Here is a 15458-nt window from a genome sequence, read left to right as displayed (position 1 = left end):
ACCCCGCGTCTGAGGGCGTGCGCCCTTGCTCCCCGCGTGTGAGTGACTTCTTATCCTGTTATCCACTGTTGGTGTTTAATAAATGGACACGATTTTTGCATCGAACTGGGTGAGTGCGACTTTTGTCTTCTTGTTACAAAGTGGATTGCTGTTCCTTGTTTCACTAGTCTGCACCGCCTACAGATTCATACCGTATTGAAGTCACTGTGTCTACGGTCCATCCTCTACACATCATAGGGCATTGTGGTTGCAGTAGTGCCGGTGCATCTTTGTCTTGCTTTCAATTGCTGCACTATGTACATGCACTATGTACATTTGAGGCCTAAATTGGTGATTTGCACAGGGGTGGCTGATTTTACAGCGGTTCTGACATAAACGCAAAAAAATAAATACCCACGTGTGACCCCATTTTGGAAACTACACCCCTCACAGAATGTAACAAGGGGTATAGTGAGCCTTAGCACCCGACAGGTGTTGGACAACTTTTCGTGAAATTTGGATGTGTAAATGTTTTTTTTTTCACTAAAATGCTAGTTTTCCCACCAATTAAAATTTTTTTGTTTGACGAATTTTCGTTAAAGTTGGATAGGAAAATTTAAAATATATATTTTATTCCCTAAAATGCTGGTGTTACCCTAAATTTTTCATTTTCACAAGGGAAACTAGGAAAAAAGCCCCCCAAACAGAACATACCCCATGTGTGGATATAAAGTCCTCTGCGGGCGAACTACAATGCTCAGAAGAGAAGGAGCGCCATTGGGCTTCTGGAGAGAAAACGTGTCCGGAATTGAAGACCACGTGTGTTTACAAAGCCCCCATAGTGCCAGAACAATGTACCCCCCCCCCACATGTGACCCCATTTTGGAAACTAAACCCCTCATGTAATGTAATAAGGGGTGCAGTGAGCATTTACACCCCACAGGTGTCTGACAGATTTTTGGGACAGTGGTCTGTGAAAATGAAAATGAAAAACGCCAGTGGGGTGTAAATACTCACTGCACCCCTTATTAAGTGAGGTGTCCCAATGGTCGGACTCCTGTGATCAGACGCTTATGCCCTATTCTGTGGATACCTATCTCCTATACTTATGTACTGGCATGAACTAGCAGGGGCCCATTTGTCTCTTGCTATATACTTTGGACTTTTCTGCATAATATTTTAGCATTATTTTTAGTTTTTCATGTTTTTTTGCCATTTCCCTGTGCGATAGTTTTTGTTTAATCTCAGTCACCCTTTTAATTTGAAACCTTTTGATTCTTGCTGCATTTCCATCAGAACTCCTCTGAGCACATTTCATAGTACTGTTCCTTTAAGAAAAACTGTTACTTCCCATCACAGTTAAATGATGATTAATATTATAACTATTTTTGATACTTTTTATGGCAGTTCTTTACCGCCAAAAGTGAATGAGGCCACCAAGGGCAAACTGTGAGTAGCTTTTCCAACCACAAATGCTATACCATCATAACCATAAGGGACATCCTAAGGTTGGGTTAACACACAGAGGCCTTCTGCTCCTTGTTGCCATGGGCCTCATTTATTATCCAAATGGTTTTTCCAATCTGCAAGAGATACTGAATATAGAATTAAATGATTTTAGCTAAATTACTCAAACAGAATTACCCAAAAGTGTAGTATGTGTAGTACCTGCGCACCCCTCAAAATCACCAAAGAGACAAAAGTTCTTGCCCTCCTCGGCCCATCACATGCACAATGAGGACTCACATGGTGGTATCTTCTGCTTCTATGAATCGGGGGCTACTTATAATATCCACACTTAGATGATGTTACGTTAGAACAAGGGGTGAGGTTTAAGGGTGAGATCATGACGCACAATATCTAATGCAATGCTCTGCGTGTCAGGAAGAATGCTAGAGTGTATGTGTCAACATTAGTGGTCCCCGACCACAAACTCACTCACTCATACAACTCCCAGCATAGAAGGGGATAGCTTCATCACAGCTGGAGAATCACATGCTTGGGACATCCGGCCTCTAGATATATATGATCTAGTACATTTGGGATGCATTATGGGCCATATATTGGTGCACCGGTGGTAGTGAGATCACATACACTTATATAGGAGGTCACAGGACATGGCTGAAGGAGAACTGTGATCTGTCTACATGAATATTGGCCAACATTTCCTTCCTGCCTTGGTGACTCATTGAGCGTCTGTCAGGCAAAGAGACTCCAGATTACATTAACCTCAGATTAATGAAGCACTGGTTAATGTACATCAGTGTTTCCCAACTGGGGTGCCTCCAGTTGTTTTGCAAATTTCACATCCCAGCATACCCAGCTTGTATTTTTATGAGTCTAGCTTCTGTATTTAGATTCTCACAAAGCTCTCTGTTCTGCTGTTCACTTATTCTGACATCCACTGCTCAGGAAAGGGGCGTGTCTAAGGCAATCACTGAACCCGCCCTCACTCATCATGCATTCACTTCTTCCCTAAGTCTGCTGTGCTGTGTCTCTTCATCAAATCACTGCAGGCTGCTCTGTAACCCCTCCTCTCTGTTTTCATGCTGCAGCCTGTTAGGGAATGAATGAGCACAGGGAAATGCTAGTCCCGCCCTCACTTACTGGACTTTGTCCCTGCCTGTGCTTCAACTGGGACAAAGATGATGCTGCAGCCAGACAGGATTATGTTATGGATGGTATGGGGACCCCTACTGGTCCAGATTATATTAAAGGAGATCTCAGGTGAAAAATAACTTTCATTCTACAGAAAAGGGGATAAGTAGCTGGATTTCTGGGGTCTGACCGCTGGGGGTCTGACCGCTGGGGCACCCCATGATCACCGGGTGACGCTCAGTGAGGAGCGCGTGCTGAAGCTGGCACGTGCTCTATTCATTCCGATGGGAGCACCGAAAAGAGCACACCGGCATCCTCAGCACTTCGATAGAAATGAATGGAGCACACTCCTCACTGAGAGAACCAGGATCCCATCCCGTCTCAGTTACTTATTCCCTATCCTGTGGATAGGGACTAAGTTATTTTTTTACCGGAGTACTCCTTCAACTCCACATCAGTGAAGCACTGGTTAATGCAGATCAGTGTTTCCCAACCAGTGTGCCTCCAGCTGTTGCAAAACTACAACTCCCAGAATACCGGACAGCCGAAGGCATGCTGGTAATTGTAGTTTTGAAACAACTGGGGGCACACTGGTTGGGAAACACTAATATAGATGATCTGCATATATCTTGTCTGTATATATATATATATATGTATATATCTCTCCACTCCACTTTTTAACAGTTTTTTCTTCTTGGCTTCCTTTTTTGGGAAGAAGAAAACTATAGAAGATAAGATACATTCATAAGCTCCAGGCTGCAATACCAGACACTACCCATGGACAGGTGTGGTGCTGTTTCTGCAGCCATTATTTTCTTTAAGGCATATTTGCCTATGTCAGGAGTAGAATCAAAGGCGAATGACCAGGGAGTCAGGAGTTTGTCTGGCACAGAGAGGAACCATCAGACAGCCAAGTAAAATCAATGGATTTATTAGATGCAACGCGTTTCGCTGCGTATGTGCAGCTTCATCATGCCTGATGAAGCTGCGCATGCGCAGCGAAACGCGTTGCATCTAATAAATCCATTGATTTTACTTGGCTGTCTGATGGTTCCTCTCTGCGCCAGACAAACTCCTGACTCCCTGGTCATTCGCCTTTGATTCTACACTTACCCAGGAGGGCTGCAGTGGACCTGCTTTCATATCTCTTCTGCTCCTAACCTTGTTGTGTGTGGGCGCACAACCAACTTCGGTAAGCGGCTTGGGAATCACCTTCCCCTACCCCCACCTGCAAGATCTACTGATCCCGCACATGAGGCGCCTTCCTTCCTTTCTCTATATGTCAGGAGTAGGGAACATTTCTCCTGCCAAGGGCCATTTGGATATTTATGCCATCATTCGTGGGCCATCAAAAATGACCAAGTTAAAAATTAGCAGCTACATTTGGTAACATTGCATCTTTCATCATCACTGGGTCGCTGTAGTTTTGTGTTACCAAACTTTAACACGTGTTTGTGTTAACAGTTTCACGACGTGTACATCCCCAGCCTGCCTGCCACTGACTGTCCTCTGAGCCACCACAATACAGGCAGACTGTCCCATCGCCATGTACTCGTATGCGTCCTCCTGTCTATCCCATTATGGACGTTCCTTGCTTGTCCATTAAAATGTACGTTCATATTGTAATTTACTTAATAAAAATGTACATTGCTATGAAAAGAGCTCTTAGGTTTATTGAATTTTGGATCCTGACTTCGATTGACTTGGCAGGGCCAGACCAAATCATTTTGCAGGCCTTTTACGGCCCATGGACTGGACGTTCCCCAACCCTGGTTTATTTGTACTAATACTGTTTTTATATTTATTTATTTTTTCCACTGGGGTTTTTAAAGCATACCTGTCATATGACAGAAATAAATACTGCTTTTACATGTAACAATGTCATGCAGATTCTTTACATGTCTTTTTATGTGTCTAGCTTCTGTATTTTGCTTACAAATCCCTTTGTTATGCTGCTCACTCATTCTGAGATCCTCTGCTCAGGAAGGGCATGCCAAAGAGACAAGACAAGCACTGAGCCTTCCCTCACTCACCATGCATTCACTTCCTCCCTGAGTCTGCTGTGCTGTGTCTCTTCATCCAATCTCTGTAGGCTGCTCTGTAACCCCCTCCTCTCTGCTTTCATGCTGCAGTCTGATAGACAGGACAGGAGGAAGGACAGAGGAATGCTAGTCCCTCCCTCACATAGTGGACTTTGGTCCATTATGTGCCTCAACTGGGACAAAGATGAGGCTGCAGCCAGACAGGATTTTGTTCTGACTGGTATGGGGACCCCTAGTGGTCTTTTTTTTTTTTTTTTTTATGAGCCACAATTTCTATAAAAAGGAGATCTGATTTTATATGAAATTTATAAGAAAGGTTCATGTTTTGCCAAGATGTATAACATATAAAACATTTTCGATTTTGTCCATGACCTTTTAATAGATTTCCCCCATTGCTCTGTTTTTGTGAATGTGTTCCACAGTACTAGTTCTCTCCCTTTTTTAAGGTGGATGGTCTTAGATCACAGTTAAAGGGGTTATCCAGTAAAAGACATATTTTTATATTTGTAAATTACTTCTATTAAAAAAATCAATCCTTTCAGTACTTATGAGTTGCTGAAGTTGAGTTGTTCTTTTCTGTCTAAGTGCTCTCTGATGACACCTGTCTCGGTAACTATCCAGAGTAGAAGCAAATCCCCATAGCAAAACTCTTCTACTCTGTGTAGTTCCCGAGACAAGCAGAGATGTCAGCAGAGAGCATTGTTTTCAGACAGAAAAGAACAACTCAACTTCAGCAGCTGATAATTATTAGAAGGATTAAGATTTTTTAATAGAAGTCATTTACAAATCTGTGTAACTTTCTGGAGTCAGTTGATATATAAAAATATTTTTTTTCCTGTAATACCCCTTTAACCATCATGTCCTCTGTTCTCTACAAATGAAATAGCACTTTCACAAAGGCATCATCTCATACAACAGTAATTCCCAACCAGGGTGACTCCAGTTGTTTCAAAACTACAATTCCCAGCATGCCCATTGCCCACACAGCCTTTGGCTATCCAGGCATGCTGGGAGTTGTAGTTTTACAGCAGCTGGAGGCACACTGGTTGGGAAACATTCTATTCAAGGCTTGGACACAAAACATAGTATGTTGTAGAGCTTCTTACTGTTGTCTGATTTCTTTGCATGGACTATTTACGCCTCAACCCTTCCCCCCTTACAAGACTCAGATACAGGAAGATGACGTTATTATATTATGAAGCAGGAAACCCACAGGGAGGAGAAACTGACACCTGCTTTGCTTCAGATGATTTTGTTAAAAAAAAAAAATCTGAATAAAACAAAGTGTAAAATAGCAAGGTCCACCTAGAATCTTCATTATTGGGGGTAAACGAAGGGTGGTCTGAACCCTTAAGCCAGTGGTCTTGACACTGTGGACCTCCAGATGTTGCAAAACTGCAACTTCCAGCATTACTGGTCAACCAACAGCTGGAGGTCCAGAGTTAGGAGAACATTACCTTAAACTTTTTCAAATCCACTGGTACCAGAAAATTGTGTTGTTGTTTCAGTCTGACCACAGTGCTCTCTGCTGACACCTCTGTCCGTGTCAGGAACTGTCCAGAGCAGGAGAGGTTTGCTATGGGGATTTTCTCATGCTCTAGACAGGGGTGTCAGCAGAGAGCACTGTGGTCAGACTGAAAAGAACTACACAACTTCCTCTGTAGTATACAGCAGCAAAGTACTGGAAAGATATATATACAAAGTACTGGAAGGATTAAGATTTTTATATAGAAGTTTTTTACAAATCTATTTAACTTTCTACAGTTTCAACAGTTGATTTGAAAGTATTTTTTTTCCCCTCCGACATGTTCTGTCGTATTACAGATCTGTCATAGTGATAAGTTGTCTTCTAGGTTGGATACAGAATTACTTAGAGTAGGTTGGGAACCCTGTAATTGCTTTCACATTGGGGCAAAAACTTTTACCTTTGGAATATATCCATTTATTTAAAGGGGTATTACCGTGGAAAACTTTTTTTTTTTTTTTTTAAATCAACTGGTGCCAGAAAGTTAAACAGATTTGTAAATTACTTCTATGAAAAAATCTTAATCTTTCCAGTACTTATCAGCTGCTGAATACTACAGAGGAAATGGTTTTCTTTTTGAAACACAGAGCTCTCTGCTGACATCATGACCACAGTGCTCTTTGCTGACATCTCTGTCCATTTTAGGAACTGTCCAGAGCAGCATATGTTTGCTATAGGGATTTTCTCCTACTCTGGACAGTTCTTAAAATAGACAGAGATGTCCGCAGAGAGCATTGTGTTCGTGATGTCAGCAGAGAGCTCTGTGTTCCAAAAAGAAAACCATTTTCTCTGTAGTATTCAGCAGCTAATAAGTACTGGAAGGATTAAGATTTTTTTATAGAAGTAATTTACAAATCTCTTTAACTTTCTGGTAAGATTTCCACGGGAGTACCCCTTTAACCCCTTAAGGACGCAGGACGTAAATGTACGTCCTGGTGAGGTGGTACTTAACGCACCAGGACGTACATCTACGTCCTGTGCATAACCGTGGGCATCGGAGCGATGCCCGTGTCATGCGCGGCTGATCCCGGCTGCTGATCGCAGCCAGGGACCCGCCGGCAATGGCCGACGTCCGCCATTAACCCCTCAGATGCCGGGATCAATACAGATCCCGGCATCTGCGGCAGTGCGCGATTTGAATGAATGATCGGATCGCCCGCAGCGCTGCGGGGATCCGATCATTCATAACGCCGCACGGAGGTCCCCTCTCCTTCCTCCGTCCGGCTCCCGGCGTCTCCTGCTCTGGTCTGAGATCGAGCAGACCAAAACAGAAGATAGCCGATAATACTGATCTGTTCTATGTCCTATACATAGAACAGATCAGTATTAGCAATCATGGTATTGCAAAAAAAAAAATTTAAAAAAATGTAAAAGAAAAAGTAAAAAAAAAGTGAAAAATCCCCTCCCCCAATAAAAAAGTAAAACGTCCGTTTTTTCCTATTTTACCCCCAAAAAGCGTAAAAAATGTTTTTATAGACATATTTGGTATCGCCGCATGCGTAAATGTACGAACTATTAAAATAAAATGTTAATGATCCCGTATGGTGAACGGCGTGAGCGAAAAAAAAAAAAAAGTCCTAAATTCCTACTTTTTTAATACATTTTATTAAAAAAAAAATTATAAAAAATTAATTAAAAGTTTTTTATATGCAAATGTGGTATCAAAAAAAAAAGTACAGATCATGGCGCAAAAAATTAGCCCCCATACCGCCGCTTATACGAAAAAATTCAAAAGTTAGAGGTCATCAAAATAAAGGGATTATAAACGTACTAATTTGGTTAAAAAGTTAAAAAGCGCAACAATAATATAAAAGTATGTAATAATGGGTATCATTTTAATCGTATTGACCCTCAGAATCAAGAACACACGTCATTTTTACCATAAATTGTACGGCGTGAAAACGAAACCTTCCAAAATTAGCAAAATTGCGTTTTTCGTTTTAATTTCCCCACAAAAATAGTGTTTTTTGGTTGCGCCATACATTTTATGATATAATGAGTTATGTCATTACAAAGGACAACTGGTCGCGCAAAAAACAAGCCCTCATACTAGTCTGTGGATGAAAATATAAAAGAGTTATGATTTTTAGAAGGCGAGGAGGAAAAAATGAAAACGTAAAAATTAAATTGTCTGAGTCCTTAAGGCCAAAATGGGCTGAGTCCTTAAGGGGTTAACAAACATCCTGTGAATCACCCTATAGAGTAACACTGGTTCTGTACAACTAGTGGACACAAACTACTACTACAAAAGCGGAATGTCTGGAATTTGTTATTCACAGGTTTTGATGGTATTGTAGTAGTGTACATGCACAAAATGTATAAAATGATACAGGATATGTGATAAATATTGGGCTAATACACCTTTTTAGGAAATTTCACTTCAGTGCACCACTTTGTATGACTCTTTCTCGGCAACTTTTCTGTGGCTTTTTTAACCCGTGACACTTTCTACAGCAAGTTTTGTAAGCCACGTCTGTGCTGGTGTATGTTTATGGTGTATTTGAGGACTATGTGACAAAATCTGCGACTTTATTAGAACAGTTGCACGCGATAAATCTCTGACCACTGCAAAGTGAAAATTCAAAAGTGTGTACCTAAGTCAGTTTAGTCAAAATCACTTGAGCTCAAATGCGCCCAAGTTACACTGTGTACAAAAAATATAGTGTCTGTACCTGTGTGTGACGGTTTTCTCACAATTCTTATGTGATTTTCACTCCAATATTTAAATATTAAAATTTTAAACAGCATACAAAATTACTGTTATCTCGGATTTTTCCCAGCTCGCAATGCAGCCGAGACCTGATTCACTAGTCAGCTGATGACAGGAAGCCTGTCTGCTTCAATGGGTGGAGGGATCGCTTGGTGGGAGAGAGATCAATCTGCAAATAATGCAACAGCTGTAGGCACCCTGATGGAAAACCACAGGTCTTTTGTTTCGATGGGTGGGGTGGCTGATGTGTGGGAGGGAGGAAAATGGAATTGTGGGATTTGTAGTCAAAAAAAGAAAAGTCAAACAGAAAATACAAGTTCACAAAGAGCTAGCCACAGTGTTATGGTAATCTCACAACATAGCCATTTAGCCCCAAGACAAGCGCAGATCCTTCCTAAGCATGTCCATTACTGTCTGCCAGGTACTTACTAAAATCACCTTATGGTGGAGAACCCCTTTAATGTTTGCAATTGTGTTACACCCTAGGATCTCAACTTCTGGTGCAAGTTGAGATCCTAGGGTGTACAAGGGGTACAAGCCGGGTCTCTAGGGTGAGTGCTGCTCAATGTATAATGATAGCCTTGGATGTAGTCTATTTGAGTAGGGGTTACTTGTCATTACTTGTTAACATATGGCCCCCTGTGAAAGAAGGTGGAAAAAGTATATTCTAATACAATAACCACAAACTGCACAAGACAACAAACACCCGATGGTCAACCATATGGACACTTCATTATGGATTTGCCTAACGCTGATGTGAACATAGATTTTATGGAGCGATGGGTATATTGATATGAGATTGAGTCTACTCTAGAACATTGCATCTACTCTGGGTCTAACATTTCTGTTTTCTTCTTGCAGAATGCCATGAACCTTCCTCCGGATAAGATAAATGTTCTTCGACAGTATGACCAAGACAAGAAATGGGAGCTGGTGTGTGATCAGGTAAGGGTCATGTTGTATCACAGATACAAAACCAATACAGTGGTCCCTCAAGTTACAATATTAATTGGTTCCAGGACGACTATTGTATGTTGAAACCATTGTATGTTGAGACTATAACTCTATGGAAACCTGATAATTGGTTCCAAAGCTACCAAAATGTCATCCAAAATAGGAAAAAGTGAGGATTAAAGAAAAATAAGTAGATAACTACTACAGATAAAGCAAGTCCTTACATATAAAAGTAATAAAGATCTGCTGGGAGCTGTAATCACTGTCTATGTAGAGGACAGGAGCTTCTTCAGGGTCCTGTACAGTACACGCAATGTCCTAAAAAAAAGTAACATGGAGCCGCCCTCACCTGGTGTCCACAGGAACAGCTAACCCTGGTACAGGAAAAGAGTACAGAACATGTAATACCTCCCTGTACCAGACACCAGTCAGTGCATGCACTTCAGTAATACAGTGAAATGCCCATTCTGATTGGTCAGTTCTTCCGGCCATTGACACGTTTCACAGATCTGGACTGTCTGTAACATTGTATGTTTAGTCTGGTTTCAAGTTACAATGGTCCAGAAAAGACCATTATATGTTGAAACTATTGTATGTTGAGGCCATTGTAAGTTGAGTGATCACTGTATAATGGAGGATACTGGACATGTAGAATAGAAGAATACATTGGGGGAGATTTATCAAAACCTGTTCAGAGGAAAAGTTGCTGTGTTTCCCATAGCAACCAATCAGATTGCTTCTTTCATATCTGAAAAGTCCTGTGAGAAATGAAAGAAGTGATCTGATTGGTTGCTATGGGCAACTCAGCAGCTTTTCCTCTGGACAGGTTTTGATAAATCTCCCCCCAATATCTCCTGGCTCTATACAACGTCCACAATCATCTAGTGAGGGACAAGGTGGGGAAAAATGCAGCGAAATGGGCTTTTGACTTTTGCAAGCCCTTGGGTCTGTTTTGGAATAAAACTGGATAGATTGAACATGCTGGGTGTATATTATATTATATGTTTAGACAGTAGTCCCTAGATTAAATCTGCTCAGGGTTGGGTTGTTGAAGACAGTAGACCCATAGAACATCTGCAAATAGAACAACAGTAGTTTATACTATAGTTCTAGGACCTTGGTCTCAAACTGCGGCCCTCCAGATGTTGCAAAACTTCAAATCCCAGCATGCCCGGACAGCCATTGCCGTACATGACATGATCCCAGTTACACTTCTTTCTCAGATCATGTCATGAACGCCAATACTTTGGAAAATATTATGCCAGTCCATAATACACTTGGTGCCACCAGAGGAAGGATTTTTATCTCTTCCAGATGCAACGTATTGTAATAAACAATATTAATAGGGCTCAAGTCCGATCCTCCAATCAAAGTGCCGCAATGCCACAGATGCTGTGATCTGTATTGATCACGGCATAGGAGGGGTTAATGGCGAACATCTGCGTGATCGCGGATGTCGGCCATTACGGGCGGGTCCCCGGCTGCTGCTAGCAGCCGGAACCTGCCGTGTATGATGCGAGCACCCTTCCGATGCGCGCGGTCATACACAGGACGTAAATGTACGTCCTGGTGCGTGAAGTCCCGCCAAACCAGGACGTACATTTACGTCCGTGGTCGTTAAGGGGTTAAAGAGCTCTGTATCATACCTTTATTCTTGCTCACATATTGCAATCTCCCAACAGGAGAAAGTGGGCATTTTCCAGCAGGCATGACATCACTGAAGCCTGCTGGGGCATCACTTGCGCCCTCACATCTGTGCTATGATGAATAGAGGACCTCAGGCTCTGTCCAGCTTTCAGTGAGTCTCTGCATGTTTCAGCGAGGCTCTGTGCAGCTGTCAGTGTGGCTCTGTGCAGCTGTCAATCAAGCTCAGAGCAAAGAAACACTTCCTGAGTTTGGTCTCCTGGCAGGCCGGAAGGAGACCAAACTCACTGTATTAATTGCAGAAGGGAACAGGACAGAGACACCTAGAGGCCATTTTTTCTATTCCATTTTTAATTTAAATAATTTTAAAAGCAAGTGAATGGGAAAGTGTCTGCTAATTGCACAAGGAACACTATATTAAAAGTTTTATTTGGTGACAGGTACTCTTTAAGACAGTTTTTCTCAAGAATTTTCCTGTATTTACTGCTGTTTATCTCTTCTTTAAACCTGACTAGTTTTGCAGTTCCTGCCCTCACAGCATGATGTTGCCCCTTCATGCTTCTCTATGGAAATGGTGGTCTTGGGGTGATGGGAAGTGTTGGGTTTATACCAGACATATCATTTCTCGTGATGATGAAGAAGTTGAATTTTAGACTCATCTGACAGAGGAGCATCCTCTAAGCGTTTGAGAACTTGGCTATATAATGTTTGGTTGACTTTAAATGTGTTCTGTACTATTTTTCTGTTAGTAATGGTGTGTTTCAGACCACTGTTCCAAAAAACCCTGCTCTGTGGGGTGTACGGCTGTAGGTTGTCCTATGAGCCAATATTTCTCCGCTGTCGATGTTTAGATCCTATATTGTTATCATTGGTGTCTTTTTTGTATCTCCGGTTGCCTGCTCTGTGAGTTATGGTGGGCGCCTTCTTTTTGTCAGGTTTGTAGTTGTGCCCTATTCTGTCCATTTTTCTATAATGTATTTAATAGTGCTCTGTCGGATCTCCACTTCTGCACAACTTTTTTTGTTTGTTGGTACCTTGATCTTCGTATTCCATGTTTAGTGGTGCTGAAGATTCTGGGCCTCTCTGAACTGGTGTATTAATACTGACAACGTGACACTTGGAGCCCTCACAAGGGGTCAGCATTCAATGAATTTTGTGATTTTTCTTGGACTGGATTCAATATATTTTCTTTGTTCCTCTATAACAATTTTGTCACGTTCATTACCTAAAATCGAAATCCATTTTAATTCAGGTTATAATGCAACAAAACAGGAACTTTTGTAAAGCACTGTGTGGTGCCTGGGTGGTGCTGGTGATAGTGTAGGGTATGTTGGTGTTTACCCTTAATTGCCGTGACACCAGGGTGTGGTTTCCTCAATGTAACCGTCCCACAAACGGCAGGGAGAAATAACGGAATGTCCACAGCAGATTTTCTGAAGTAAACTTGAAGTAACTTTACTGTATATTTTATGCAACGACATGTAACACGACAGTCTTTTACGAGTGAACCAGGATACAGGTTCCTCCCAGGTTTGCTGGGACTCCGGATCAATGAGCTTTGATTGCTAGCCACTGTGCTACTATTTTTTAGGAGATTTGAGTTTCTAGTAGTCACACAGGATTTAGTAATTTGAGCTTGAGTAACTCACATTTAGTGGATGCGGATTCTTAGGCTTTGGGCCTAGCGGGAATTGATGATTTGTGCTGAGATTAGTGCTGCTTGCTAGTCCGGCAGGAAGAGCAGGGACTAAGAGCTAGAATTTAGTGGCAGCAGCCCCTTATATATTAAGAGGGCAGAACAAAGCTCATTGGTCAGCATAACCTGTCAGTTATGAACCTAGTGAACTCTGGGCATCACATGACCCAAAGGTCCCTGAACCATAGTACAACCAATTTAAGGCACGTGACCTCTAAGGTCCTATACAGAGGCATTGCCATATAACACATTAAATATATTTATTTGTACATTAAATACTATTTATATGAGGCGACTAGGGGTTAGTCCTAAGGGAGAGCCCTATTGTCATGGAGGGGCTCTGGCTGTGGGGACTCTAGACAAAGGGACAGGACCAGGTCCTCTTTCAGGACACCACAACTGTATTTGAAATCATTATAAAATACCTAAAATATCTTTTCTTAAACATCTGCATTATGCCATTCCTCTGTTATTACTCCTGGTAATGTATGAATAAAATAACAACTGGGCGTTACGATTCCTCTTGTCAGTTAGAAGGGTCAATACACAGTCTGACTAAACGATACCCTAATATGAGGGATGGCAACACACAATTGTCAATTTATTCATACATTGCCAGGTAGAATAACTGAGGAATGGCCAAATGTAGAGTTCTAAGAAAATAAACTTTAACATTGGTATGCAAAAAAATGTCCCCACTGAGATATACATGCATGCTGAACTGATCTAAATATGAGCCTAAGGAGATACCCCTTGTCATACATCTATGGCACTTACTAGCCTCATGATACAGACCAGATATAGCAGGCCTCCTATTTTCAGCATACAAGATAACAGAAGTGTTACACCTAAATAATGTATTCATTATTCATGCTCCAATGTTTTCTCCTTCAGGAAAGATTCCGGGTGAAGAACCCACCAGCTGCTTATATACAAAAACTGAAGAGCTATATGGATTCAGGAGGAATCAGCCTTAAGGTAATATATAGGTCAAATGTGCATCATTAATCTGATTCTACAGTATATAAGCCTCACAATTATAAGTCAGTGGAGAGGATATTTTTTTTAAATATGAAGTCCGTCATACTACTATGGTTCAATGTGGAATTTCCCATTCAATAAGAAGATTACTCATATGCCATACCATGGGCAAGTGAAGATGGTATTTTCCCAGCCACATCCCAATAATTTCCCTGGTATTTGCCCTATTGTCTGCCTACCCCTGCCTGATCTCAAAAACAGGTCAATGGGATCATTTAAAAGTACCTGTCACCAAATGAACTTTTCTAAACTAACTCAGGCTACGTTCCCTAACTACTCCTAATACCCCTCCCATCCTTAAAGAAAAATTCAGAGCTTTAAAAAGCTCTGTATCATACCTTTCTTCTTGCTCACATAGTGCAATCTCCCAGCATGAGAAAGTAGGCGTTTCCCAGCAGGCATGACATCACTGAAGCCTGCTGAAGGACCACTTCCGCCCTCACATGGTTGCAGTGCTGTGATGAATAGAAGAACTCAAGCTCTGTGCAGCTTTCAGTGAGGCTCTATGCATCTTTCAGTGAGACTCTGTGCAGCTGTCAATCAAGCTCAGTGCAGAGAAACACTTCCTGAGTTTGGTCTCCTGCCAGGCCGGAAGGAGACCAAACTCACTGTATTAATTGTGGCAGAGAACAGAACAGAGCCACCTAGTGCCCATTTTTTCTATTTCATTTTAAACATATTTATGTTAATAATTTTAAAAGCAAGTGAATGGGAAAGTGTCTGCTAATTACACAAGGAACACTATATTAAAAGTTTTATATGCTGACAGGTACTCTTTAACCCCTTAAGGACGCAGCCCATTTTGACCTTAAGGACGCAGCCATTTTTTTGCAAATCTGACCACTGTCACTTTAAGCATTAATAACTCTGGGATCCTTTAATTTATGAATTTGATTCTGAGTTAGTTTTTTCATGCCATATTCTACTTAATGTCAGTGGTAAATTTGTGTCGATACTTGCATCATTTCTTGGTGAAAAAATCCAAAATTTCATGAAAAATTTGAAAACTTACCATTTTTCAAACTTTGAAGATCTCTGCTTGTAAGGAAAGTGTACATTCCAAATAAATTATATGTTGATTCACATATACAATGGGGGATATTTATCAAAACTGTCTATGTCCCGCATCAATATAGACCAAACTACAGGAGGGTTAGGCCGGTCTATTGTGCGCCTAATTTATTAAAAGGCGCACTGCTCTTGATAAATTCTGCGCACAGACTTCAGGATCTATGCTTTAGACTGTATTTAAACCTGCTTCAACAAGGT

General features: G+C 41.4%; 1 protein-coding gene across 4 annotated transcripts in view; it reads left to right on the top strand.

Moving 5' to 3' along the window:
* FMNL1 (formin like 1) overlaps positions 1 to 15458 on the top strand; it is a 169901-nt gene that overhangs the window by 101171 nt on the left and 53272 nt on the right. For all 4 annotated transcript variants that reach the window (XM_056549329.1, XM_056549327.1, XM_056549326.1 and 1 more), the window contains exons 2-3: positions 9716 to 9799; positions 14043 to 14126. In XM_056549329.1, coding sequence (XP_056405304.1) covers positions 9722 to 9799; positions 14043 to 14126 — 162 coding nt within the window. In that variant the 5' untranslated portion in view covers positions 9716 to 9721. The remainder of the gene's footprint in view (positions 1 to 9715; positions 9800 to 14042; positions 14127 to 15458) is intronic.

The sequence above is a fragment of the Hyla sarda genome, chromosome 12 (assembly GCF_029499605.1).
Source record: "Hyla sarda isolate aHylSar1 chromosome 12, aHylSar1.hap1, whole genome shotgun sequence".
NCBI lineage: Eukaryota > Metazoa > Chordata > Amphibia > Anura > Hylidae > Hyla > Hyla sarda.
This window is presented reverse-complemented; position numbering and strand designations above follow the sequence as displayed.